Source organism: Mustela erminea, chromosome 1 (genome assembly GCF_009829155.1).
Source record: "Mustela erminea isolate mMusErm1 chromosome 1, mMusErm1.Pri, whole genome shotgun sequence".
NCBI lineage: Eukaryota > Metazoa > Chordata > Mammalia > Carnivora > Mustelidae > Mustela > Mustela erminea.
In genome coordinates, this window is record NC_045614.1 from 122582966 (window position 1) to 122609048 (window position 26083).

Sequence of the window (26083 nt, forward strand, 5' to 3'; positions counted from 1 at the left end):
AATGAAACTGGACTGCAGTCTTAAACCATAAATAAAAGTTAACCAAAAATTAAAAATTTATAGTTTCAGAAAACCATTAAGAGAAGCTAGAAAACTAGAAGAAAACAGATAGTACACTCCTTGATATTGGTCTTGGCAATGAGTTTTTTTTTGGGGGGGGGCAGAATTTGACACCAAAAGCCAAGGCAACAAAAGCAAAATACAAGAAGGACTACATCAAACCAAAAAGCTTTGGCAAATGGGAAGGAAAAAGAAAAAGCCACCAGCAAAATGAAAGGCAACCTACTGAATGGAAGAAAAAATTTGCTAGTCATATCTGATAAGAGTTAGCATCCAAAATATATAAAGAACCCATACAACTCAACAGGAAAAAAAAATATTTCCAATTAAAAAATGGGCATAGAAATGAAAAGTATAGCATGGGGACTATACTTTAAAAGCATGCAGAGGATCTGAACACACATTTTTCCAAAGATAACACAGATGGCCAACAGTTACATTAAAAGGTGCTCAATGTCACTAATCATTAAGGAAACAAATCAAACCACAAATAGCTATTACTTCATAACTGTCAAGACTGGCTATTATCAAAAATAACAAGTGTTGGTGAGGATGTGGAGAAAAAGGAACTCTTATAACACTGTGGGAATGTAAACTGTTGCAGCCACTGCGGAAAACAGTATGGAGATTCCTCAAAAAAATTAAAAATATAACTACTATATGATTCATCAATCTCACTTCTGGATATTTATCTAAATAAAATAAAAATACTAACTCAAAGATACATTCATCCCCATGTTTTCTACAGCATTATTTAAAATAGCCAAGGTATGAAAACAATATAAGTGTCTCTTCAAGGATGAATGGAGAAAAGTGGTATATTACATAATGGAATATTATTCATTCATAAAGTATGAAATTGTGCCATTTGCAACAACATGGATGGACCCTGAGGGTATTATCATAAATGAAATAAGTCTGAGACATGTATCCTATGATTTCATTTATATGTGCAATCTTAAGCACAGATACTAAACAGTTGGTAGTGGCCAAATGCAAAGTGTACGAAGTAGATGAAATGGGTGAAGGGAGTCCAAAAGTATGAACTTCCAGTTAGAAGTCATTGTTATGTAATTTATAATATGGCAGCTATAATACTCTACTGAATATTCAAAAATTTTTAAGAGTAAATTGCTAAGAGTAAATCTAAGAGTAAATCTTAAAAGTACTTATCACAAGAAAAAAGTATAACTATGTCTGGTGACAGCTACTAACTAGACATAGTATGGATCATTTCACAATATATACAAATATCAAATTACCATTTTGTACACTTGAAGCTAATATCATCTTATAGGTCAGTTACACCTCAATTTAAAAATAGGAAAGAATATGCTTCGTTTTTAGCAATACAAAAATTAAAATTTACTGTTAAATATAAACCAGAATAATCTCTAGTTATCCTACCTTTTATATATTACAGGGTGGATTAAGAATATACATTTGTTTTTGCATGCATTTGCATAAAGAAATGGGGGGTGTAAATCAAGTAAAAATGTAACCATGGCAGTGTTAGAAGGACTGGATGGATAAGTGATGACCAGATATTTTATTCCATACCACCTTGTATTATTTGAGTTTTAAGCAATATAAATACTTTATTCTTAAAGTAGAATAGAAAACAAGCCAAAAAACAAAGCAAAACAAAACAAACAACAACAACAACAAAAAAGAAAAACTTGTATACCTTTGCCCAAACTCATTACCTCCCCAAAAATCTTCTAAGTACTCTTACACTTTCTGGATAAAGTAATACCAAGAAAGAAGGTTCCCAGAAAAGGATTGCAAAGCCCATCAAATATATTAATTAAAAAATTAAATTGCTTCATATACTTAAAAAAAAAAAAAAGGCATGTTAATAGCATGAATCTAATTACTTACACTGGGACACTGACAGGACAATGGGCCAGAGCTACAAGGATGGTATATTCATCAAGATACAGCCTACGAGCCCATGAGATTTGAATAAATAACTATTTGGACTTCACCTGTTCACACTGACTGTAGTACACTGTCTTTCTACAAGTACTTAATTATTAAGTTGAATGCAATAGAAATATTTTTACATTTTAAATATGGACTTATTTGCAATGCATAAGAGTAAACTGCAAACTCAAATGGATTATACACTTAAAACTGCTTCCACTTCAATACAGAGGATGTTGAAGAACACAAACAAGGCTTTACTTAATTTTAACCAAGTAGGACTTGTTCCTTTTAACCCACTACTTTGTCCTGATTTCTACAACTTTCCTCCTTCTCCCTTTTACCCTTCAGATGTAATCTATTTTTTTTTTTCATGAAGGTCTATTTTCCCTTCATCCTTATTGAGAACAAGATATAGAAATTTGTCTTTGTATAGAATATGGCAAATAAAAACATCAGTAATACAAAACATTCATCTAATTGCAACCAGTTATTAATAACTAATTATTACAACTGGCATGTATACAGCTCAGCTGTAAACCTCAAATTTATAACAAGTGGAAACCCCTATAATTAGAAACTTAAATACTATCTTTAAGTCACAAAAATATCTTTATTTTTATAAAATGGGTTTTGGGGTATATGAGAAAGAGATGTTTAATTTTCTGAGGCTAAATAATACCTTTAGGATGTTTGGGTAGCAAGAGCCCTTCACACAGGAATATATGCAACAAAACTAGCCCAGGCAAGAAAGAAGTTAGCATATGAAAATGAAGGAAACCTCATTAAAATGCAGTCAGGAAGCCCTGAACAGGGGAGCTCTCCCACATTGGGATCTCAAACTGCTAAATTCACTCAGGCAGGTCATCCCTTCTGAAATCCCAGCTAGTTTTATTTAAAATCAAATGTGAATGAACATTTTTAACTAACTGGACCAATTTAACCAAAACCAATTTTGAATTCCAGTGGCTATTATAGGGAATCAGAAACTAGGTCTACCTTAGCTTTAGTTCAGCAGATCCACTTACCCTCGCCCAGAAAATTTAACTAAAATTTTTAAACCCAACTCCAAAAATGGAAGCCCCTCAGCCGAACTCCTCCTGTTCTTTGTCATTACTACAAAACGCCAGGACATTGGAAGAAGCTATTACAAACTTGAAGGCACCTGTGCATTTAGACCTCTAACCAGCTTTCCAATTCCTTCCTAATTCTCAATTATTGGACTTTAACTACAGGGACTTTTCCCCCAGTCTTTACTCTTAACTGGCTTGGAGCAACAACTCTTTAGATTAGAAATGTTATTGAGGAGCTACATTCCTGGTGCTCAACCCCACCGTTACAAATAGCCTGTCTCAGAGTATGTTTATGGTTCTCCTTAGTTCCTCTACCCCTACTTGCTCTCTGGGTGGAGAGTTCTTAGAGAAATATCATGCCAGAATTTATTTTTCCCCAAATAGCCAACCAGGTGAATCAAATGAGCCTCCAACATCTTTCACTTGCTCCACCTGACATTCTAGAGATGAACCGTCTGTCCCTCTTGGATCAGCAGTAAGGCATAAGCGTAAAACAAGATTTCAGGTTCAAGGCCTCATTATACCCTGCACTAGTCCCACTAAAAACAATTTCTCACTGAATTAAGGTATGTAGCACATTCTTTACCATCCTTGTGGGAAAGGCCAGCCAATGTCTCTTGGCCTTTATTTTGGAAGCCAAAGTCCTATTTCTCACAAATTTTAAAAAGTTGATTTAAATTCAGGCCCCTCTGCAAGAAAATCATATCCACCTGTTAAAACTTCTAACCATAAAAGGGATACAGTGTCCCAGGAAAAACTAGAGTTTGCTCAAACTTGGGTCCAGCATTTGACAAACAAACTCAGAAACGAGCTACATTTAGATCATGGCATCCTGAACTTTCCAGAACCCAAAATTAAGAAGATAAAAAACAACTGACCCTGTTACAGGAATGCCTCAGAGATACTGTGGGTTTTGCTAAATTGGGGCTTAACTTTTTTTCACAAAATACTTATATTTAAGGATAAAATATACATACACGATTTATCCTTCTAAAAACCCTTTTCTTTACGTGAGTTTTAAATGATCTGAGACAACTCAGTTTATTCAATAAAAAAGTAAAATTTTCTAATGACTAAGTATCGATGGTTTGACCAGGTATGGAACTATATGGAATACTAGCAGGTTGGGTAACTGAACACTCCAGCCTAGCTAGATTAGAGCTTTTTTTCCCCTACAGCATAAACCCCTAACTCCTCAAAATGGAACACAAAGATACCACCACCACAGGGTCTGGTTTTGACTGGGTCACTGGGAGACTGCCAACTTACCTGATTTTCTTTAGTCAGTCTAAGAAACTTCTGCCTGAATTCTTGGTTCCAGAATTGGCCTGGGGCCATGCCTCGTGAAGTATGAGAAAAATCAGTGCTTCTCAGGCTTACCTGATGATCCGAATCTCTTTGGGGCTTGTTCCTCAAATCTCATCCCGAATCTCTTTGGGGCTTGTTCCTCAAATCTCATCCCAGACCTAAATCTATCCCAGAATGAGACTTCATGATCATCAGCTGGATACTATTTCTTGGCCCCATCAAGAAATAGACCAGGGTATTCACTTGATACCTCTTTCACCATCTCCTTAACTCTTTTCAGTTGCCTGAAGACAGTTTATGTGCCTCTTTTTTCTTCCCAAGATTTTTCTACCATTGGGTTAGCCTCACATGTTCTCTTGAAGCCTAGAGGGCAAATATTTTTTTGGAACTTCACTTTTCTCACTTATTTTGACCTAAAACAACCTACTTAATCCTAGACTCTCAGGATTTTCTTATTTACTAGTAAATTAATCCAAAATTTACTAGCAGTACAACAGGTTACACAGACATTACTGTCTCTCTCTGGCCCTAAAGTAACATTTTTCACCCTATAAAAGACATTAACTAGGCATGTGTGAGACTTGAGGAAGTGAACAGGCATCCCAGAATGCTTCATTTGCATTCACAGATTACTTACCTTTAGAATCTAATGGGCTAAGTATAAAGTTAATCATCTTTCCAATAACTGTGGTTAAACAAAAGTTTCACAAACACGAAGTTGTGCCAAAAATTTTTTTAAATACCTATAAGAAAGGGGGATAGTCATACTTACAAAGCTATGCACACATAAGAACGTCTAAGTCATGTACTCAGAGCATCCAAAAGAAAAGACTTAATAAAAACATTTCCATATATGTTTTGGGCTTTGTTGAATGTAAAATGTAAACAGTAATAATTTAACAAGGAACTTTTGAGTATTTCAGAAACTACATCCTATCTTTTAGTAAAATATCTGTTCAGTTGATTTAGAGGTGGCTGTTAAAAGCTCCAAGGGCCTTGTACACTTATCAGAAAGATGAAATAGTTTTTCTCTGTGCTTTTCTTCTACCTCAGACTCCCAATCACAAAGAACTATGTTCTTTGAAGGAAAAAAAATAAAATAAAAAAAGGACTTCCACCCCCTATATTAGGGTTTAGAAACAGATTTAGAAAGCATGAGTCTTTAGATAAACAACATTCCACAGAACACCAACAAAAAAGACACATATGACTTTAGATATCATTCTAATCCAATGAAAAATTCAATGACTATTTCCTGCACCTCCGATGATGTGTGTCCAGCTCTGGTTTTGGTAAAACTCGGGGATGTATAAGACACAATCCTTGCATTCTACAAAGTATGACCTAGTTATGGAGACTAAATTACTCAAAACAAATAAAAAGGGAACATGAATAGGGAAATACCACCAAACCGAGGCATCATGGGTTGTGGCAAAGGTAAAAGCACCAGAGTTCAGAAAAAACAAGTACCAGTGTGTGTGGCATCCTCTTGATAAAGCTCCATAGCACTGCGGGATTCTGGGTAAGCACTGGGGGATTCTGGGTAAGCCTTAACAAGCTTCAAGGTCTCAACGAGGCCCAATTAAAGGAAAGGCATTCCAGGTAGGAACAATAATGAACGAAGAAAAGAGGTGATAACGAGCAGAGAGCCCACTAAGCTAGAAGCACAGGATTTAGTTTCAGAGCAGTGGAAGTTTTTAAGGTTATTATCCTGCACATCATAACCACAGTAGGTATTTCAAGCTGTGTCACAAAGTCAGTTGACTGCTTTGAGTCAAATGCTGTTATAACATCTTACAAATTAACTTAGAAAGCATGATTTTTTAAAAATGTTCTGAAGATCTTTATGGCCAACAATATTATTTCCAAATAAGCCCAAATACTTATTTAAAACTAATTAATAATTACTATTTTGATTCTTAAAGCTAAACTAAAATATACACATTAAATTATATATAAGTACAAATAAGTATCAATTTAAAAAATATATATGGCTTCTTGAAAAGCCCTTTCCAACTATTAAAATGGAGACTTTTAATAGTTTCAGATAAAAGTTTGAATCATAGATGCTATGAAGGTATCAACCCAGCATCCAAAGTTCCAACATTTATTAAGCAAGAGTATTTTAGGATAATCCAACTGCCCAGGCTGATTTATTCTTCCTACTTCTCTGGTCTATTATACTCTGAATGTATATAGACCACATACCACACAAAATTTTCTTGTTTAGTCACTCATTTAATATAGATTATTGAGAGACTAGTATGTGCCAGGAACTTATAGTAGGGAACCAGAAAAATATAATCCCTTTTCAAAAAGAGGTTAAATTCTTGAGAACGAAGATTAAAAGTGAAATAAAAGTAGATATTAACTATGGTCAATGCTATGAAGGAAATAAATAAACATTGGGCTAAAATAAAGTCAACATGTAGTATTGTTAAGAACATTTGCTCTTGACCTAAACTACTTGGATCTGTCATCCTGATTTGGCAACTTAATACTCTTTGATCTGGGACAATTATTAGTGCTTTTCTGCTCAGTTGCTCCACCTGATAAATGGGGATAATAAGAGTATCCACCTCACAGAGTCATTATGGATATTCAATGATCAAAGGTAAGTAACTTAGAAAATGCCTACAATATAAAAACAGAAACAATAACTAAAAATACAATCCTATAACCTTTTCATTACATAAAAGTAATGTCTTGATATGAGGGAGCACTGAGTACAGATACATTTCATTTAAATTTTTTTTTAGGGTGCCATAAGGGAACAATTCTGAGACAGTAATTTACTGTTGTCATGATGTTATAAACTTTATTCTGATGGACAGGTTTACAGTCAAAAGTAAATGATTTTAAGGCCCCCCTCTATTGCTGACCATCTGTTTTCTTCAAGTAGACTAATTTTCTTTCATAGAATAATAGAAACAGAAACAAACATCCAGCACAGAGCTTAAATAACTGGGTTCAAGAAAGTTACAGGGTACTAGGGGGAAAAAGGAATGAGCCAATAGGTAAATGTGCAAGAAAGAGATGTCTGAACTTCCACAAAGGTGAAAGAGGCAGACTGGTGAAAGTGTCACATGGTTTGCTGGTATTCAGAAAGGTTCACTGAAAGCAGGAAAAATATGCAGAGGTAAAGATTACCTCCCAATGATCAGATTGGACTAGAACAGAGCTCTTCAAACTTGAGTATGTGAACCACTTGGGGTATCTGTTAACGTTCAGATTCTGACTGATGAGGATGACCCCTGAGAATGGACAAGGATGCTTGTTATTCAGAGTAGAAACAGATGAGCAGTATCCACATCTTCTGAGAGCTGGCTGGAAAAATAGATCTTCAGGCCATCCCCAGACCTACTCACAGAATCTAAATCAGAAGCTGGTTAACAAGATCTCCAATTAATTCCAATGCACATTCAAGTGTAAAAAGCATTGCAATGAAGATGCCAAGTCTATTGGCCCAGAACCTCCCTGGTTTTAGCACTGAACGTCTCCTGTCTGGAGAAATCTCTCTGTTCCAGACAAACCAGGGAGTATGTTAAATGGCCACCCTGGCTATTGATCCCGTAGATGGAACTCGAGTTTTCTGTGCATGCTATGGTATTTTAAAGTTCATGGACGGTACAGTACAATTAGCATATAGTTTTCTGTCTTTGGCCAGCTGCATAATCTTGAGCAAATCACTTCTCCTCTCTAAGGCCTACTTTCATGTAAAATGAAAATGATATCTATCTCATAGGGTAGTTTTGAGGACTAAATGACTTGTAATTGAGCATGGTTTGAATTTAAAAAAGTTTTTAAATGCTAGCTACTATTATCAATAGGTCTTATCATGAAATAAGGGACTGAAATCTCCATGTTTTCAGTGTTATAAGCATGTCTGATTATGATAATGGATTCAACAAAGCATAAGGAAGGAAAAAGAAATGAAGTAGAGAAAGAATAAAGTGTGCGTGATGTGAAGAGTAAATGGGTAGTAATCTAGCAGCAGGTACTATGGTAGCATGATTGCTCATGCTAGTGGTTTAGAGGTGGCTAATTCCTTCCTATTGTGGATGTCCATACTTGAGCTGAATGGGAATGGGAATGTTGAATAGTTGTGATAGAGATCATATGTCGAATAAGGTTGTGAATATTTACCATCTGGCTCTCCATGGAAAACATTTACTAACTCCTGATCTATGGAATGTTAGCAAAACTTCAAAAAGATCACATGGCCTATGTAGGCTGAGTATAGGCTTACATATATATTCCTACCATAGCACCACACCATATTGTTATGTGGTTATTGATCTGTCGTCTCCCAATGAACGGAATGCTTCACATGTCTTATTTATTTTTCTGATTGAAGAGCCTAACAAAGATTCTGGTTCATAAAAGTTTGTCAGTAAATGCATATAGAACTGAAATGAACTACCAGCCGAAGCTTAAGTACCTTATATATTTCAGATGTAGGGAAAGTCGGTGAACTGAAAGAGGAATTTATATTTCTTTCTTAGGTACCAGGTCCTCCGGTGAAATGTGACTCCTAAGTTAACAGCTAATTTGCTATTTTTTTATGTTTTTCAAAAACATACCTACGTGGCACACAAATGAAAGGCAATTAAGTCAAAAACAGGAAGTTATTCTTTTGGAGAGAGAAAGTATTCTTAAATTCCCCTGTAACATCTCCTAAACCCATGAAGCAAAAAATTATAAGAGAGTAACAGTGATAAGAACACTAATAGTGAAAAACGTCTGTGTCCAAAAGCTTGCAATGCCTTAGTTAACGTTACACATGCACTTTGAACAGCTAATTAGCCAATGGTACTCTAAGTACGTATCAGATACAATTCAGAAGGCTGACTTGTGACTGTGTTTATTATTCCACAAGTCTTAGCTACAATAAAATCCCTTGCTATTTTGATAAAGCTACCATACTGTTTTAATATCAGGGAATAATAATATGGTCAGTAGCACTAATTAAGGGGTTACTCTATAAAAAACTCATGTATTTATAATTAACCATTGCAAGATAGATGTTTTTATCAGTAAATTGGAATAGATGAAATCTACCACCTTTCAAATTAAATCTAATGACTGTCAAGGCCAAGGCCAAAATGCCTTAAGAAAAGCATGTACAGTATAAAAAGACAATTCTGGAAATAAATCTTTGTAGAGGAAGTTGAAAACTATTCATCTTTTAAACATGTTATTTCCTCCTTATTAACTATTTTCATTAGCCTGAGATTCAATATTAATAAAGTAAGCTTAATGTTGGAAAACCTTTATAATGCCAGACCACAGAATGGGAGAAAAACATTTTATATTTATGTTAAATTCCTGTATACAAAATAGAGTAGATATCTTATTAGCTATATTATTTTGCTCCAATTAAAAATAAAAGAAATATGGTTTGTTGTCCCTAAATGCTGGAAAACTAATTGTGAATTTATCAACAATTGTGTTTACACTTTTATTTCTTAAAGTTAATCGAATGTTTTGGCCTTTTAGTCATCATAAAGTTATTGGCCTTAAATTGATATTTCTCAGGCAGGATGAACTCTTTAGATATTAGATATCCTTGTAATGTTCAATATTTCTACAGGTTGATGAATGGTTTTACTCCTTCTAATAGATGATCATTCTTCATTGCTGCTATAAAAGTAGATATAATTTGATGGTAGTATTACAGACTGATTATGCCCTACATATATAAATAGATTAAAATACAGGTTTTGCCTAGAAAGAGGAGGTGATTCTTAATAAAAAAAAAGATTTGTGCTTTCTCAGACATAGGAAAAATTCTGGCCAAAAAAGATGAGTGAATTTCTCATGTGTCAAAATGTTGATTTTCCTCCAGGTATTTTGGCACACTTTGGTCCAACAGGCAGATTATTTCTAGAATTCATATGAAAATTTGTAAGCTGAAAATGTGCAATGATTATGGTGATATGAATGTGAAGTTAAAATGTATCAACATGGATGGAACTGGAAGAGATTATTCCCACCACTACTGGTGGGAATACAAGTTGGAGCAGCCACTTTGGAAAACAGTGTGGAGATTCCTTAAGAAATTAAAAATAGAGCTACCCTGTGACCCTGCAATTGCATTACTGGGTATTTATCCCAAAGATACAGATGTAGTGAAAAGAAGGTCCATCTGTACCCCAATGTTCATAGCAGCGATAGCCACGGTTGCCAAACTGTGGAAAGAGCCAAGACGCCCTTCAACAGATGGAATGGATAAAGAAAATGCAGTCCATATGTAAAATGGAATATTATGTCTCCATCAGAAAGGATGAATATCCAACTTTTGTAACAACATGCATAGGACTGGAGGAGATTATGTTGAGTGAAATAAGTCAAGCAGAGAGTCAATTATCAAATGGCTTCACTTACTTTTGGAGCATAAGGAATAAATGGAGGACATTGGGAGATGGAGAGAAGTGAGTTGAAGGAAATCAGAGGGGGAGACGAACCATGAGAGACTGTGGACTCTGAGGAACAAACTGAGGGTTTTGGAGGGGAGAGAGGTGAGAGGTTGGGTGAGTCTGGTGGTGGGTATTAAGAAGGGCACGTGTTGCATGGAGCACTGGGTGTGGTGCCTAAACAATGAATGCTGGAACAGAAAAGAAAAAGGAAAAGAGAAAAGAAAAAATAAAATAAGATTCTGTTGATTTGCACCAAAATTCAGTGATGGACAACTGAACTACAGATCAGGAAACCTAAGTGAAGTCCCAGGACTCACTTTCTGCAAGTCTACTTACTGCAGTCCCTGAAGAAATCCCTTTTCTTCTTTGACACTGAGTTCCCTCAGGTGTAAATGAGGTGACTGCCTCAGAAGACAAAATTGAAAAGAACGTGCCTGCAATTTGAAGCCTACAAAACAACCTAACGTTCCTGTGCTTGGTGTAATGTGGATATGGGTTTCCAACAAACATACCCTACTGTCCGGCTGCCTTTGTTTCCTCAATTCTAAAATGGGATAATAATAGAGCATACTCGTAGGTGATTGTGAAGATCAAATGAATGTATGTGCCACGCACAAAGCATCATGGCTGGCATACAGCTAGCCCTACACAAATGTTAGCTATTATTATTATAGAAAACAAAGCAATAATTTCAAATGCCCAGATGCTTATGTTTGGTTGGAGATTAGAATTAAAGGAAGCTTTCAGATATGTCATTCACATTGACTAGAACTTTTAACAACGCCAAAGTAAAAAGCAGGAAGGTAATCTTTATCCAAGGAAACATGATTAAACACACCAGCTCTGTCATTTTCACCAAGCTTCACCATCTTTTTTTTTTGTTTTACTCCTTTTTCCCTTGTTGATGTTTATTTACATTCCCCTCTCTTCTGTCTTTCACCGTTCTCTCAATTTAACACTTTCTCTTTTTGCTATATTTATCCATTTGCTCTCTTCTTTAAGGATTAGATTTCTTTACCTGTCTGCCATTATTTCAGATAATTGCTTGAGGACAAAAATCAAAACCAATGAATACAAAAGGCTTCAGAATAAGCTCTCTTAATTATCAAGGGTCTGCTGGTTTCCAATATGATGAGTAATTGATAGGCACACAACCCAAGAGAAGGGAATAGCAGTCGCCAAGTATGTAACTCTGAAAGTATTCAGCATACCCCATCCTTACTTTTGGTTGTTTCAAAAAGAAGACTGGGAAAAATAAGTAAATCAAACTATCTGATGAAAGAAGAGTTAACCAACAAAAGTAATACTGCATAAAAACTATGACACAAACTATAATATAACTTTGGCTTTCTTAAAGTTCAGTAGGCCTTAATACAAAGAAAATAATTTGCAATGTGCTCTAGTGCAATTGGCAACTGTATCTTCTGTCACTCTCTTTCCTTCCTAATTCTCCTGACTCTTCTAGCCCCAGGACATGTAGTGAGCTGGAAATGTCTCCAGTTCAGTATCTCTTTTATTAATGATAATATAGTACTGCCTCTCATCTGTATTACTCATTGGATCTAGATAGGTTTATTAGATATTTTTTAAGATTTATTCATTTGAGAGAGAGACAGAGAGAGCACAAGTGGGAGGAGCAGAGGAAGAAAGTGGGAGATTCTGAAGCAGATTGCGTGCTGAGCGAGGAGCCTGATGCAGGTCTCAATCTAATGACGCTGAGATCATAACCTGAGTCAGATGCTAAACAGACTGTCACTCAGATGCCTTGGTTTAATATTAAACTTCTGAAATAAATCACTACATCTCTATTTTTTTCACTTTTTTTTTTTTAAGTCACAGTGTACGAACAAGGGGCGTGGGTCTGGATGCAGGAATAGATGCGGAGCTCAACCCTAGGATCCTATGATAATGACCTAAGTCAGAAGCTTAACTAACTGAGCCACCCAGGCACCCCTTTAAGTGCAACTTTTTAAAGCCCTATGAACAGTTCTATTACTTGTTACTTGTCCTTTTCTGAGAAGTACAGTTGAGGTCAGAAAATTAGGTGATGAGTATATAGTCTGAAAAACCTGCAATTCATCAAAACAAAAGAACAGAGACGCCAACACAAAAAACTTTCCCTAAGTGAATGATGTGCTTGTCTATTAAGAAAAAAGGTTAGCAAAAAAAAAAAAAAGAAAGAAAGAAAGAAAGAAAGAAAGAAAGAAAAAAGAAAAAAGGTTAGCAAAAGTTTTCACACTTTGAGAGAAAAAAGTTAAACTCATTAAAGTTGTGAGCTTGATTTTCACGCCATAAGTTTTTAATTTTCTAAACTAATAAAATGATGAAATGTGTTTATGGAATCAAGGAGATTAATTCCATTACCACATTAGAGAGAGAAATAATAATCTGACTGATGTTTTTACGTTTTAATCAATTGGATTAGCTGAGTAAATTCATATGAAAGACTTATCTGGGAAATATTCACTAAAGGAAATTAGGTAGTGTCAGGTATCACACTTCCTCACCATATGTTTTTGCTTTTCTTTTTCTACTGTTTTTCTCTCCTCTACTTTTTCACTTTGTTTCTAAACTACCAGGTGGCCTTTTAAACCCTGAAGCATAAATAGGCAAAGAATCACTACTCAGTCTGGTCTCTCTGCTTCTGATGGGGTTAGTAAAAAAGCAACTTTTAAACAGTGCTTACCATTGCTAAGTGATGAATGTTACAAAGAAACTATGTAAAGAGTAGTTGAGCACCTTAATAATAAAGCATGCACATGATAAATTATATAAATTATGAATATAACCCTTAGAAAGATGAGGTATATTAAAAATAAGATCAATCTTTATATTAAAATTTTGACAATTTTTAAACTGAAATTGACTCAGGCTAATGAAATCAGGTTGACTCTGGTTAAGGACACTCATATTGCATTCATTTGTATTAACCACAGAACAGCTGGATAATCCCTCAGATGAGAACCTATAATTTTATATCAGCAGATCTACATCTTATGGATTTCCCCACGTCTTCATGGAAGAAATTCTAGTTAACTGGGCTCTATTACTGTTCATTTTTTGTTATATTCTTACATATTGTTCTGTGTCATTTGCATTTTATTGTACTGTTTTGCTGATCCCTAAAAAAAAAAAAAATAGAGTTTAATTTGTAGAAGTAAAACATACATTGTTAGTAAAATACAGAAATTTAAGTGTGAGGCAAAATGTAATATAGGTGTATGTGTGTATTAGGTAATTATTCCAAAAAAGACACTACTACCTATTAAAATAGTTTATTTGATTTTTGTTATAAAGTGTTAAGAATATTTAAAGATATGGAATGCCATAGACAGATGAATATTAACTATTGCATCTGATTTTTCTTTTAAGATTTTATTTATTTTGGGATGCCTGGGTGGCTCAGTAGGTTAAGCCTCTGCCTTCGGCTCAGGTTATGATCTCAGGGTCCTGAATCAAGCCCCTCATCAGGTCTCTACTCAGCAGAGAGCCTGCTTCCCCCTCTCTCTCTGCCTGCCTCTCTGCCTACTTGTGATCTCTCTCTCTCTCTCTGTCAATTAAATAAATGAAATCTTTTAAAAATGATTTTATTTATTTAATTGACAGAGAGAGAAAGAGAAAGCTAGAGAGAAAATACAAGCAGGGCGAGTGGGAGAGGGAAAAGCGATCCTCCTGCTGAGCAAGGAGCATGATGTGGGGCTTGATCCCCACAGCCCCTGGGATCATGACCTAAGCCAAAGGCAAACACCTAACAACTGAGCCACCCAGGCACCCCCGTTGCATCTGATTTTACACACAGGGTATTTTTCCTCTCTTCTGAGGATATTCACATCACTCTGCCAACCTTCAACACTTCAAGCAGTCCCACCTTATCTATGTGAAACTTTCCACAGTTTCAGGGACCTATGGACAGTCACCTGCAGCCCAGAAACAGAGGATTCTCCTTCTGATGTTGTCAGAAGGCCAAGAGTATCCTAACACTATGTCACAATATGTGTGTCTTTCACCTGACTTCATCTCGTCACAAAGACATTTAATCATACCACATCACTACAAGAAGAAGGATGAGTAACAATAAGATATTCTGAGAGAGACCACATCCACTATTGTTATAATTATTCTATTTCTTTATTACTGTTATTCTCTTGTGGTGCCTAATTCAAATATTAAATTTTATCATAGGTATGCATGCATATGAAAGTATACATAGGTATATGTGTATATGTATGTATGTATATATATAGGATTTGGTACTATTTGAGACTAGATGCCCACCACAAGTTTTGGAACATATCCCCCACGGATCAGAGAGTATTACTTACTGTATCTGGTTAGAACCAAGCATTCACAAACACCCAAGCAAATATGATTTCCAGTTACGATGACACCCACATGAAAAATTTGACATGGACCTGCTATTAGCCATCTTTTGGGTTTCCCATTGTAGTGGTTACACATACACACTTAAACACACACACACACACACACACACACACACAAATTCATGTCCACTCAGAACCTGTGAATAAGACCTTGTCTGGAAATAGTCTTTGCATGTGTAATCAAATTAAGATGAGGTGATACTAGAGTAGGGGTAGACGATAATCTAATAAATCTAATGCCCTATATAAAGAGAGGAAGTTGAACACAGAGACAGAGACACACAGGGAGGACACCATGGGATGATGGAGGCAGAAACTGGAATGATATGACCATAGCTACAGAATGCCAAAAAAGGCATTTTAGGCAACACCAAAAGCCAAGAGAATGACCTGTAACAGAGTTTCCCCCAGAGTTCTAGCCCTCCTGACACTTAATTTCAGAGCTCAAGCCTCCAGAAATATAATAGAATAAGTTTCTGTTGTTTTATACCACCCAGTTTGTGTTACTTTGTTTCACCAACCCTGGGAAGCTAATACACATATTTATAAATTCCTCCTTTTCTCATCTCTTCATAGGAATGAGTTCACATTTTTTTCTATGCAGATTATATTTTAATACTTATTTATAAAGGCATACTTCAAAGGTATCGGAGGTGTGGTTCCAGGCCACCACAACAGAGTAAATACCACAAGAAAGTTAGTCAATGAACTTTTTGGTTTCCCAGTGCATATAAATGTAAACTATTTGAGGTCTATTAAGTGTGCAATAGCATTATATCTAGGAAACTGTGCATACATTAATTTAAAAATACTTAATTGGGGCACCTGGTGACTCAGTCGGTTAAGTGGCCAACCCTTGGTTTTGGCCCACATCATGATCTCAATGTGTTGGGACTGAGCCTCGTGTCAGGTTCTGCACTCTGCACAGAGTCTCCTTCAGATTCTTTCTCCCCCTCCATCCAGTTCAGGTGCACTATTTCTCTCTTTTTTTCCTCTCAAATAAATAAATAAAATCTTTAAAAAATTAAAAATAATTTTATTGATAAAAAATGCTAACCATCATCTGAGCTTTTAGCAAGTCATAATCGCAGCTGGTGGAGGGTCACATATTGATGTTGATGGCTACTGACTAATCAGGATGGTGGTTGTTGAAAGTCTGAGTGGCAATCACTTAAAATAAGACAACAGTGTTGTTTGCCACATCATTTGATGCTTCCTTTCATGAATGATTTCTCTGTAGCATGTGATGCTGTTTGATAGCATTTTACCCATAAGAAAACTTTCAAAACTGTGGGGTCAATCCTCTCAAACACTGTCACTGCTTTATCAACTATGTTTATGTAATATTCTAAATCCTTTATTGTCATTTCTGCAAATTCATAGCATCTTCCCCAGGAGTACATTCAATCTCAAGGAGTACATTCGATCTTTGCTCATCCATATATAACAAATCTTCATCCATTAAGATTTTATCACGAGATTAAAGCAACTCAGTCACATCTTCAGGCTCCACTTCCAATTTTAATTCTCCTGCTATTTCCACCACATCTGTAGTTACTTCTTCCACTGAAATCTTGAACCACTCAAACTCATCCAGGAGGGTTAGAATCAATTTCTTCCAAACTCTTGTTTATGTTGATATTTTGACCTCTTCTTATGAATCATAACTATTCTTAATGGTATATGGAAAGATGTCATTTTCAGTAGGTTTTCCATTTACTTTGCTGAGATCCATCAGAGGAATCACTATCTATGGCAGCTATAGCCTTAGAAAATGTATTGCTTAAATGATAAGACTTGAAAGTCAAAATGACTCCTTGATCCATGGGCTGCAGAATGGATGTAGCAGGCATGAAAATAACATTCACCTCATTGTATATCAGAGCTCTTTAGTACCCAGGTACATTGTCAAAAGCAGTAATATTTTTGAAAGAAATCTTTTTTTTCCCCCCTTAATCAGTAGGTCTCAACAGTGAGCTTAAAATAGTCATGTTGTAAACAGATGTGCTGTCATCCAATCTTTGTTGTTCCACTTACAGAGCACAGGCACAGTAGTTTTAGTACAATTCTTAAGGGCCCTGGGATTTTCAGAATGGTCAATGAACATTGGCTTGAAAGGAAAATTTGCCCTTTGCATTAGCCCCTAACAAGAGAGTCATCCTGTCCTTTGAAGCTTTTAAGACAGGTATTGACTTCTCCCCTCCAGCTATGAAAGTCCTTGATGGCATCTTCTTCCAGTATAGGGCTATTTGATCTACATTGAAAATAAGGTGCAGCAAACCTTTATTAATTATCTTAGCTAGATCTTCTGGATAATTTGTAGCTTCTACATCAGCACTTGCTCCCTTATCTTGTACTTTATGTTATGGAGACACCTTATTTCCTTAAACCTCATAAACCAGTATCTACTAGCTTCAAACTTTTATTCTGTAGCACCCTCACCTCTCTCAACCCTCAGAGAATTGAAGTTAGAGTTAGGGACTTGCCTTGGATTAGGCTTTAGCTTAAGGGAATATTGTGGCTGGTTTGACCTTCTCCTTCTCCCTCTCCTTCTCCTTCTCCTTCTCCTTCTTCTTCTTCTCCTTCTTCTTTTTTTTCTTTCATTTTTTAAAACAATCACTTTATTCTATTTACTTATTTATTTATTTATTTATCTCACTGTAGCACATACAATCCCCAATGTCCATTTCCCAGTCACCCCATCTCTCTCAACCCCCTCCCTACAGGAACCCTCAGTTTGTTTGGTTTGATCTTCTGTCCAGACCTTTCATACTTTCTTCATATCAGCAATAAGGCTGTTCCTCTTATCATTCTGGTGTTCCCCAGAATAGCACTTTTAATTTCCCTCAAGACCTTTCCCTTTGCATTTACAACTTAGCTAACTGTTTGGTGCAAGAGGCCTAGCTTTTGGCATATCTTAGCTTTCAAAATGCATTTCTCACTAAGCTTAATCATTTCTAGCTCTTGATTTAAAGTGACTGACTTATGACTCTTGCTTTCACTTGAGTACTTAGAGGCTACTGTAGGAGTATTAATAGACCTAATTTTAATATTGTTGTGTCTCAGAGAATAGGGAGGCCTGAGGTGAGGAAGAGATAACAGCCAGTTGCTGGAGTCAGAACACACATTTATGGATTAAGTTTGCTCTCTTATTTATGGGTGTGGTTCATAGAACCCCAAAACAATTACAACAGCAACATCAAAAACCAGTGATCACATAGGGTACATCAGTGGTTCAGTCAGGTAAGCATCTGACTTGATTTCAGTTCAGGTCATGATCTCAGGGTTGTAAGATCAAGCCCCATGTCCTGCTTAAGATTCTCTCTCCCTTTGCCCCTACCCCTGTGCTCCCATATTCTCTCTCTCTCCCTCTCACAAAAAAAAAAAAAAAAAAAAAAAAAGAGAGAGAGGGAAATTCACTGATCAGAGATCAACATATTAAAAAAGTTTGAAATACTATGAAAATTACCAAAATTAACTCTTATCTCTACAGGAAGTGAGCAAATGCTGTCAGAAAAATGGCACAACTGGACTTGACACAAGTTTGCCACAAACCTTCAATCTATAAAAAAACATAGTTATCTGCAAAATGCAACAAAGTGAAGCACAAGGAAATGAGGTATGCCTGGGGAAGATCAGGATGGCTTAACCTTTAAAGCCCTAAAGGAAAGCTTGATAAACCCCCCTGCCCTTGGCCTTTCCATCCTGTTCTTCTATCACACTCAATACCTTTTGACCAGTCATCTACTCACTTAAGTCTTTCTTGTAGTATATTTCTCATGACTATTTGACTCTAACAGATTACCTCCTGATAATGCTGATTTTTTGTGGTTTACCAATGGCTCTTATTAAAAGGCGAAAATGGTAAATATTATGCTGTGTATGCTATTGCAATGTCTTTCAAAGTCATCAAGGCAACACCTTTGCCCTCAACTACATCAGTCCAACAGGTTAAATTGTTATGTTCTTGCTTAGGCCTGCATTTTAACCAAGGACAAAACTGCAAATATCTATACTGACAGTGGCTATGCCTTTCAAATACAACTTTGGAATACTGTGGAAACGGAGTGGCCTCCTCATTTTTAGCATGATAAAATTAAAACTCCAAACTTGAATCCCTGTAGGAAAAAGTAAACCTTCTCACTGATATTTCTACAAAGAACACTGCTCTAAAAGGAACAAAAGACCAAATCTCTGCCATGGTCCAGAGGGATATTCCCCTCCAAATAATACTCTAGAAAAACTGATGAGAGATGCCCAACATCTGTTGGCCCCAGAAAAGGGAAAAAAAAATTGGAAATCTAATAATTGTTGCCTGAATGAACAAGAAAATTCTGGCTTGGACCAAATAAAAATCCCGTCCTGCAGACTCTCAGGTTCCCATCACTGACTATTACAGATGCACTGAATCATTGGTTTACTTATAAAATGATAACCTTAATGAGCCAATACTGGTGGGAAAGCATTAACAAGGCCGCAAAGAGTGCCTACTTTGTTGGCTTCACCTGCATTGAAATACAATTCAAGAAAAACTATGCCCTGGCTTCTGGACACTTTACATTGTGCAATGGACCAGCTGAGGTTTGGCAAATGGACTTTATACAGCTTCCTCTGTCTCATGGATACGAATCTTGGTAATGATCTGTATTTTTTAAAATATCATTCCTACCTGGTGAACCACCTCAAACTTGAGTGACTAGTGAACTCACTTCATGGGTCAAGTGCTTCCATAAGTCTATGCAGTTTGGCCAGCTTTATACCTTCCCTCTCAATCTTCACGGTTAGTCAAACATACTAACAGCATTATTAAGACCCAACTGACAAATTATGTAGCAATCCCTCTACTACTCTGGCCAAAGGCACTTTGGCCTTTTGGAATATAGCACCATCCTTTTGGAATGTATCAGCTCTCGCTCTTTGAGAAAATCACAAAATATCCAATGCACTTGATTCCTGCTTCTTTGAATCCACAGTCGGTAAAGGGAGATATACTTTAATATTGTAAAGGCCTAACTGTTTCTGATAAGAATAGCCATGCTTTAGTAGAACAATCTTTCTGCAGCATAGTTCTAGGAGACAAAGACTTTAAACATAATATACACCTTGGAGATTTTATCTATTGGAAAGAATATCTCCAGAAAATCTCTCTTCAACCCCATTGTAAAGGAACCAACCCCTGTGCCACTAAAATCCAAGGAATAGATTCTTTGGTCTGTGCCCCACCTAAAGAAAGCACCAAATTCTGACTAGACCAGCAGATGACTGGAAATAAAGATTTCCAGGAATTGAAGCTGATAACAGCTGAAGGAAATAGCTTTCCCAAGATGATTGTACTGGGCCTGAATATCATTTTTCTCACTGTGGCTTCTTACCTTATTTCTTCCCTCTCTTCCTTGGCCCAATCTATTGCAAAAGGGAAAAACCTTTCAACTGTTGGATTTGTCACCAGAAACTCAGATCTATTCAAGTTGCTGGAGATCTTCAATCTGTTCCCTTGCATCCAGGGTAACTATAAATGGGCTAACTCCTTTTTGCATTTCTTTTACAAAAGATCCCTTTAGACTGGGATGGTTCCCTGTAGAATGTCTGCTCCTCATCTTATTCTGCATAATCCTTTTAAAACTCTGTACCTGTTGTCTGTCAAACCTTTGTAGAAACAATGTGCCCACTGGGGTGATGTTAGCTCAGTGCTTCAAGATGATCTCCAGTGCTTGGTATGTACCTCAGATGGGAAACATGACAGAGTTCCTCCTATTATTCTTTGTTACTCAAATGTAGCTTCAGAGGCTCCCAACCTGTGTGCTTCCCCTGCCACATGGGCTACGACAACTAGAATAGGTTCCTCCTGGCACCAAGGGATAAAACCACTAAATACAAAAAAAACTTGATACTTCAATGGCAATGTTTATTTTTGTTTTTTGTTTTTTCTGTTTTTAGATTTTATTTATTTAAGTGAGAGAGAAAGAGAGTGAGAGTAAGCACAAGCAGGGGAGGGGCAGAGGGAGAGGAAGACTCTCTGATGAGCTGGGAGCCTGACAAGGGCTCAATCCCAGGACCCCAGCAACATGACCTGAGCCAAAGGCAGACACTTAACTAATGAAGCCACCCAGGCACTCCATTCATCATCAGTAATGCTTTTGAGGAAAGATCTTGATCAAAGGGGAAAGTAAACAAAGGAAATTTCATGAAAAATCCAGTTAGGAAGCCCTGCCTATGGGAGCTCTCACACACTGTGAATCATTATAAGAAGCATACCTAAGTACTCCCCAAAAGAAAGAAGCTTACTTTTCATTCCCTCACAGAAGGAAGGAATAATTTCTCCTTGCCCAGCAACAGCCCAGCCAATGAGAAACCACCACACTCAGCCAATGAGAAGCTATAACAGCCCTTCCCTCCTTTCCTTTATAAAAGCAAATCTTTCTCCTCTGTTTTCCAGACTTGCCTATGGTTCACCACAGTTTGCTTGTCCTGAATTACAGTTCTCTACTATTCCCAAATAAACTCATTTTGCTGATAAAAGAGCTGGCTTCTTCTTCTTCTTCTTCTTCTTCTTCTTTTTTTTAAGGTTAACAGTTAGCACTGCACAGCACCTCATCTTCAGCACACCAAGATAGGAGTTATAAAATTTTGAGTTCTAGAAAGTTAATTTCATGGATTGTCTTCGAAAGCAAGTATTGACACTACTTTCCATCACCAACATAATGACATGCCAGATCACAAGCAAAATCTTACTGGGGCAGGTGCTCTCCTCTTTAAGACCTGCACAGTTATTAATTTCATATCTATAAAGTCTCTGCCTAGAAGAATGCCACATTTGTGAGCAGTCTTGACTTCTGACACACAAGTTGTTTCAATAACATTGTGTTTCTTCTCATAGCCAGGGAAAATCGAATTCATTTAGTGGGCAACTGTAATGTGGATGATATGAAAAACTGCACATAAGAAATGATGCCTAGAAATCACTCTCTCTGAATTTTAAAGGCTGAGTGAAAAGTCAAGTAAATGTAACAGAAACAGAAGAAGATGTAAAAATTAATAAAAGAATTTTTACTTCCAGACTTTAAAAAATTTATCACTAAACCCTCTGGATATGAAAGTTAGAATCATTAGTTAGCTGATCACTTACAAATTCAGTACAATCAAACTCAATTTTATGTAAAGAGTCAAGAGAGAAGATGGTGAAAACTCTTCCATAATTATAATCTATGGTATAGTATCAGTGAATATACATAATATTTTAAAAGATAATTTTAATATTTGCAAATGTTAAATGCATGATAAATGAGGTAAAATGAGGGAAGACAAATTAGTCAATTCAAATATCTTCATATATATGTATGTCTGGGCAAGAAGAGAGACAGATATCATTATTAACTACATTATTGAACAGACAGATCCATTTAGCAGTGGTAGATTATCTCATTTATATATCATGTAACCTTTCATGGTCCCTAACACATAATAAATGTGGTTAAAAACATGCTTAATAAATGTTTCTTTGTAGTCACAGAGAACTATTTTAGTTATTTATTTGTTTTCGAGGTAACATCTCTTTACTCTTCTGATGCCTTACCTCCATAATACTTTATAATGGACCTTGATTCCAGGTCAGTAAGTGATATAAACTATTGGGCAAAAGTTATAAAGTAGGGGTTACTGTATTAGTTTGGCAAAAGTTATAAAGTAGGGGTTACTGTATTAGTTTGGTTTTGAAAAACTACCACATAGCAGTCATTAGAAGAGAAAGCTCAGAAAGAAATGATGCATAATAGTAAGGAAAGTCTTCACTTCTGACATACAAGATGCTTGGAGAAGTATGGAGAACAAAGAGACACTTCATAAGCATTCCTCCCTCTTACCTCCTGGCTTTGAATTCCATGAGGATATGACCATAGTCCTCTAGTGTGTAAAAGGTCTAAAACGCTATTCAGAAACATTCTGCCTCCCACAGTGGGCAGGGGAGTGGAGTCTTTCTTAGTTAAAATATGCAAGGCAAGAGTCAGGGGAAAATGCTGGTATCTCCTCTCCTACCTGAGTGATCAACTGAGTATGATGTCTTCTCCATACATAATTAAAAATAAAAAATAAAAATAAAAAACCTATTTGATCATGAAAGTCCAACTAAATTCTGCTTTTTCCTAAGAAGTTTATCCTTAAACAAAGAAAACTTTCTTGTTTTTTGTTAGTTTATAAAGTACTCCTCCTTTAGTATCTTAATGTATACAGAGTCCACATGATAGAGGAACCCACAATTGTTTCATTTTCCCTTTTCCATCTCTCTCTATAAGAACAAGGGGGGGGTGCCTGGGTGGCTCAGTGGGTTAAAGCCTCTGCCTTGCTCAGGTCATGATCCCAGGGTCCTGGGATCGAGCCCCGCATCGGGCCCTCTGCTCAGCAGGGAGCCTGCTTCCCTTCCTTTCTCTCTGCCTGCCTCTCTGCCTACTTGTGATTTCCATCTGTCAAATAAATAAAATCTTAAAAAAAAAAAAAAGAACAAAGAGAGGGAAGAAAGAAAAAAAAAAAAACATGATTTTTAAAAGCCTGAGCTTCCATGTTGAGTCTGCATTCCTTCTAAAGCTGAAGAAAGCTAAGAAAATTACTAAGGCTTTTGGAAATCTAATCCAAAATTGAGTCAAGAAAAGTGAAGAAAGAATTAAAATTATATCCTTTCAAAAACTCACTTTTCATTTTCATAAATTTCACTTATACTCTTATAAAAGCAAATTAGTAGAGTTACAAATAATGAAATTGCAGGGATGCCTTGGTGGCACAGTTGGTTAAGCCAGTGCCTTCAGCTCAGGTCATGATCCCAGGGTCCTGGGATCAAGTCCCACATCGGGCTCCTTGTTCAGCAAGGAGCCTGCTTCTCTCTCTCTCTGCTTCTGCCTGCCACTCTGCCTGCTTGTGCTCTCTCTTTCTCTCTCTGACAAATAAATAAATAAAATATTTAAAAAAGAATAAATTTAAAAAATAATGAAATCGCTTAGTATCCTTGATAGGAGATAATACATAAATTTTCAACATCTCAAATAGATAAATGATCTTTTTCATCCAAAGTACACACCAATTTAATAATATGATTTGTTTATTATACCTATTTTATAATTAAACTGAAACAGACATGCCTCTTAAGATATGACACTAAGGTGTATTAGCATATTTTCATAACCCCTTTCACTGCTAAAATGGCATTTGATCTATCTCCTTCACCCATCAACACTGAACACTAGAGGATAAAGACTGTGGAATACAGTCTTTTTTTTCTTCCATACTTAATCAAATACCCAAGGCTGTAAGACCCATATTTGTAATTATCATAATTCTCACAAAAAGTCTTTTAACAATTATCACCAAAAAAAAAAAAAAATACAAATACTTTGATACAAATACTTTGTTAAAAGTATTTTCAAACATAAAGTTTAGTCCTTTCTGGATATGTCAACTTCTAAGAGGTTATAATATTTACATTTTGTTATCTTCCATATCTTTGTTGACATTATTCTGCATGCCATTATTTACTTCCTTAATTCCCAAGTTTCTTCTATGGAATGATATAAAAAGATGTATAATGTAGAGGTGAAGCTGATAACAATTTACTACATGGTGATTATACTTGCCACTATTCCAAAATCCCCTTTCAACTATGAGTATTCTTTCCCTCAGATTTCTAAAGTAAGACAGAAAATGGTTAACAAATACACAAACAAAAAAATAAAAATAAACACTATAATTTGTTGTACTTTTTAATATGTGGTTCTTATCTATTATTATACTTTTAGCTAAAGAGTTCTATCAAGATCAATACATATTAAGATTTTAATTCTGGATTTTTCATTAAAATATTTCCAACTAAATAATATTCTTATGAGCCTTGTAAAAGTCCTTTATCTTCTTACCTGAAAGAAAATGTACTGCTATTTCAAAACGTATCTACTCCAGATGAAAGCAATACTGTTTTCCTTCTAAAACACATGATTTTAAAAAAATTTTTAAAAAAAAGGGAGTTGGGGGAAATTGGAAGGGGAGGTGAACCATGAGAGACTATGGACTCTGAAAAACAATCTGAGGGGTTTGAAGTGGCGGGGGTGGGGGGGTGGAGGTTGGGGGAACCAGGTGGTGGGTATTAGAGAGGGCACAGATTGCATGGAGCACTGGGTGTGGTGCAAAAACAATGAATACTGTTATGCTGAAAATAAATAAAAAATAAATTTAAAAAAAATTAAAACAAAACACATGATTCAATTTTCTAGAAACAGTAAAGATATAAATACTATCTGCAATCATATTTTAAAATCCAGTAATACTAACTTGCATTCTCACCAACAGTGTAAGAGGGTTCCCCTTTCTCCTCAACCTTTCAAATATTTGTTGTTTCTTGCCTTGTCAAATTTTGCCATTCTAACTGCTGTAAGGTGGTATCTCAATGTGGTTTTGATTCCCTGATGGCTAATGATGTTGAATATTTTTTCATGTGTCTGTTAGCCATCTGTATGCACAGAAGTGTCTGTGCATGTCTTCTGACCATTTTTAACCACTTTGGAAAAGTGTGGTGGTTCCTTAAAAAGTTAGAAATAGAGCTACTCTATGACCCAACAATTGCACTACTGGGTATTTACCCTGAAAATACAGATGTACTGAAAGAAAGGCCACATGCACCGCAATGTTCATAGTAGAAATGTCCACAATAGCTAAACAGTGGAAGGAGCCAAGATGCTCTTCAACAGACAAATGGATAAAGAAGATGTGGTTCATATATACAATGGAATATTACTCAGACATCAGAAAGCATGAATACCCAACATTTGCATCAATGTGGATGGAACTGGAGGAGATTATGCTAAGTGAAATAAGTCAAGCAGAGAAAGACAATTATCGTATGGTTTCACTTATTTGTGGAACATAAGGAATACCATGG

General features: G+C 36.1%; 2 protein-coding genes across 2 annotated transcripts in view; both read right to left on the bottom strand.

The window, feature by feature from the left end:
- Nucleotides 1-4397, bottom strand: part of LOC116590694 (purine nucleoside phosphorylase-like) — a 53189-nt gene extending 48792 nt beyond the window's left edge. Inside the window, 1 exon segment of the mRNA XM_032342862.1 lies at nucleotides 4329-4397. Coding sequence (XP_032198753.1) covers nucleotides 4329-4397 — 69 coding nt within the window.
- The window catches only part of NAALADL2 (N-acetylated alpha-linked acidic dipeptidase like 2), a 1358868-nt gene that overhangs the window by 1185765 nt on the left and 147020 nt on the right, over nucleotides 1-26083 (bottom strand). The window lies entirely within an intron of this gene.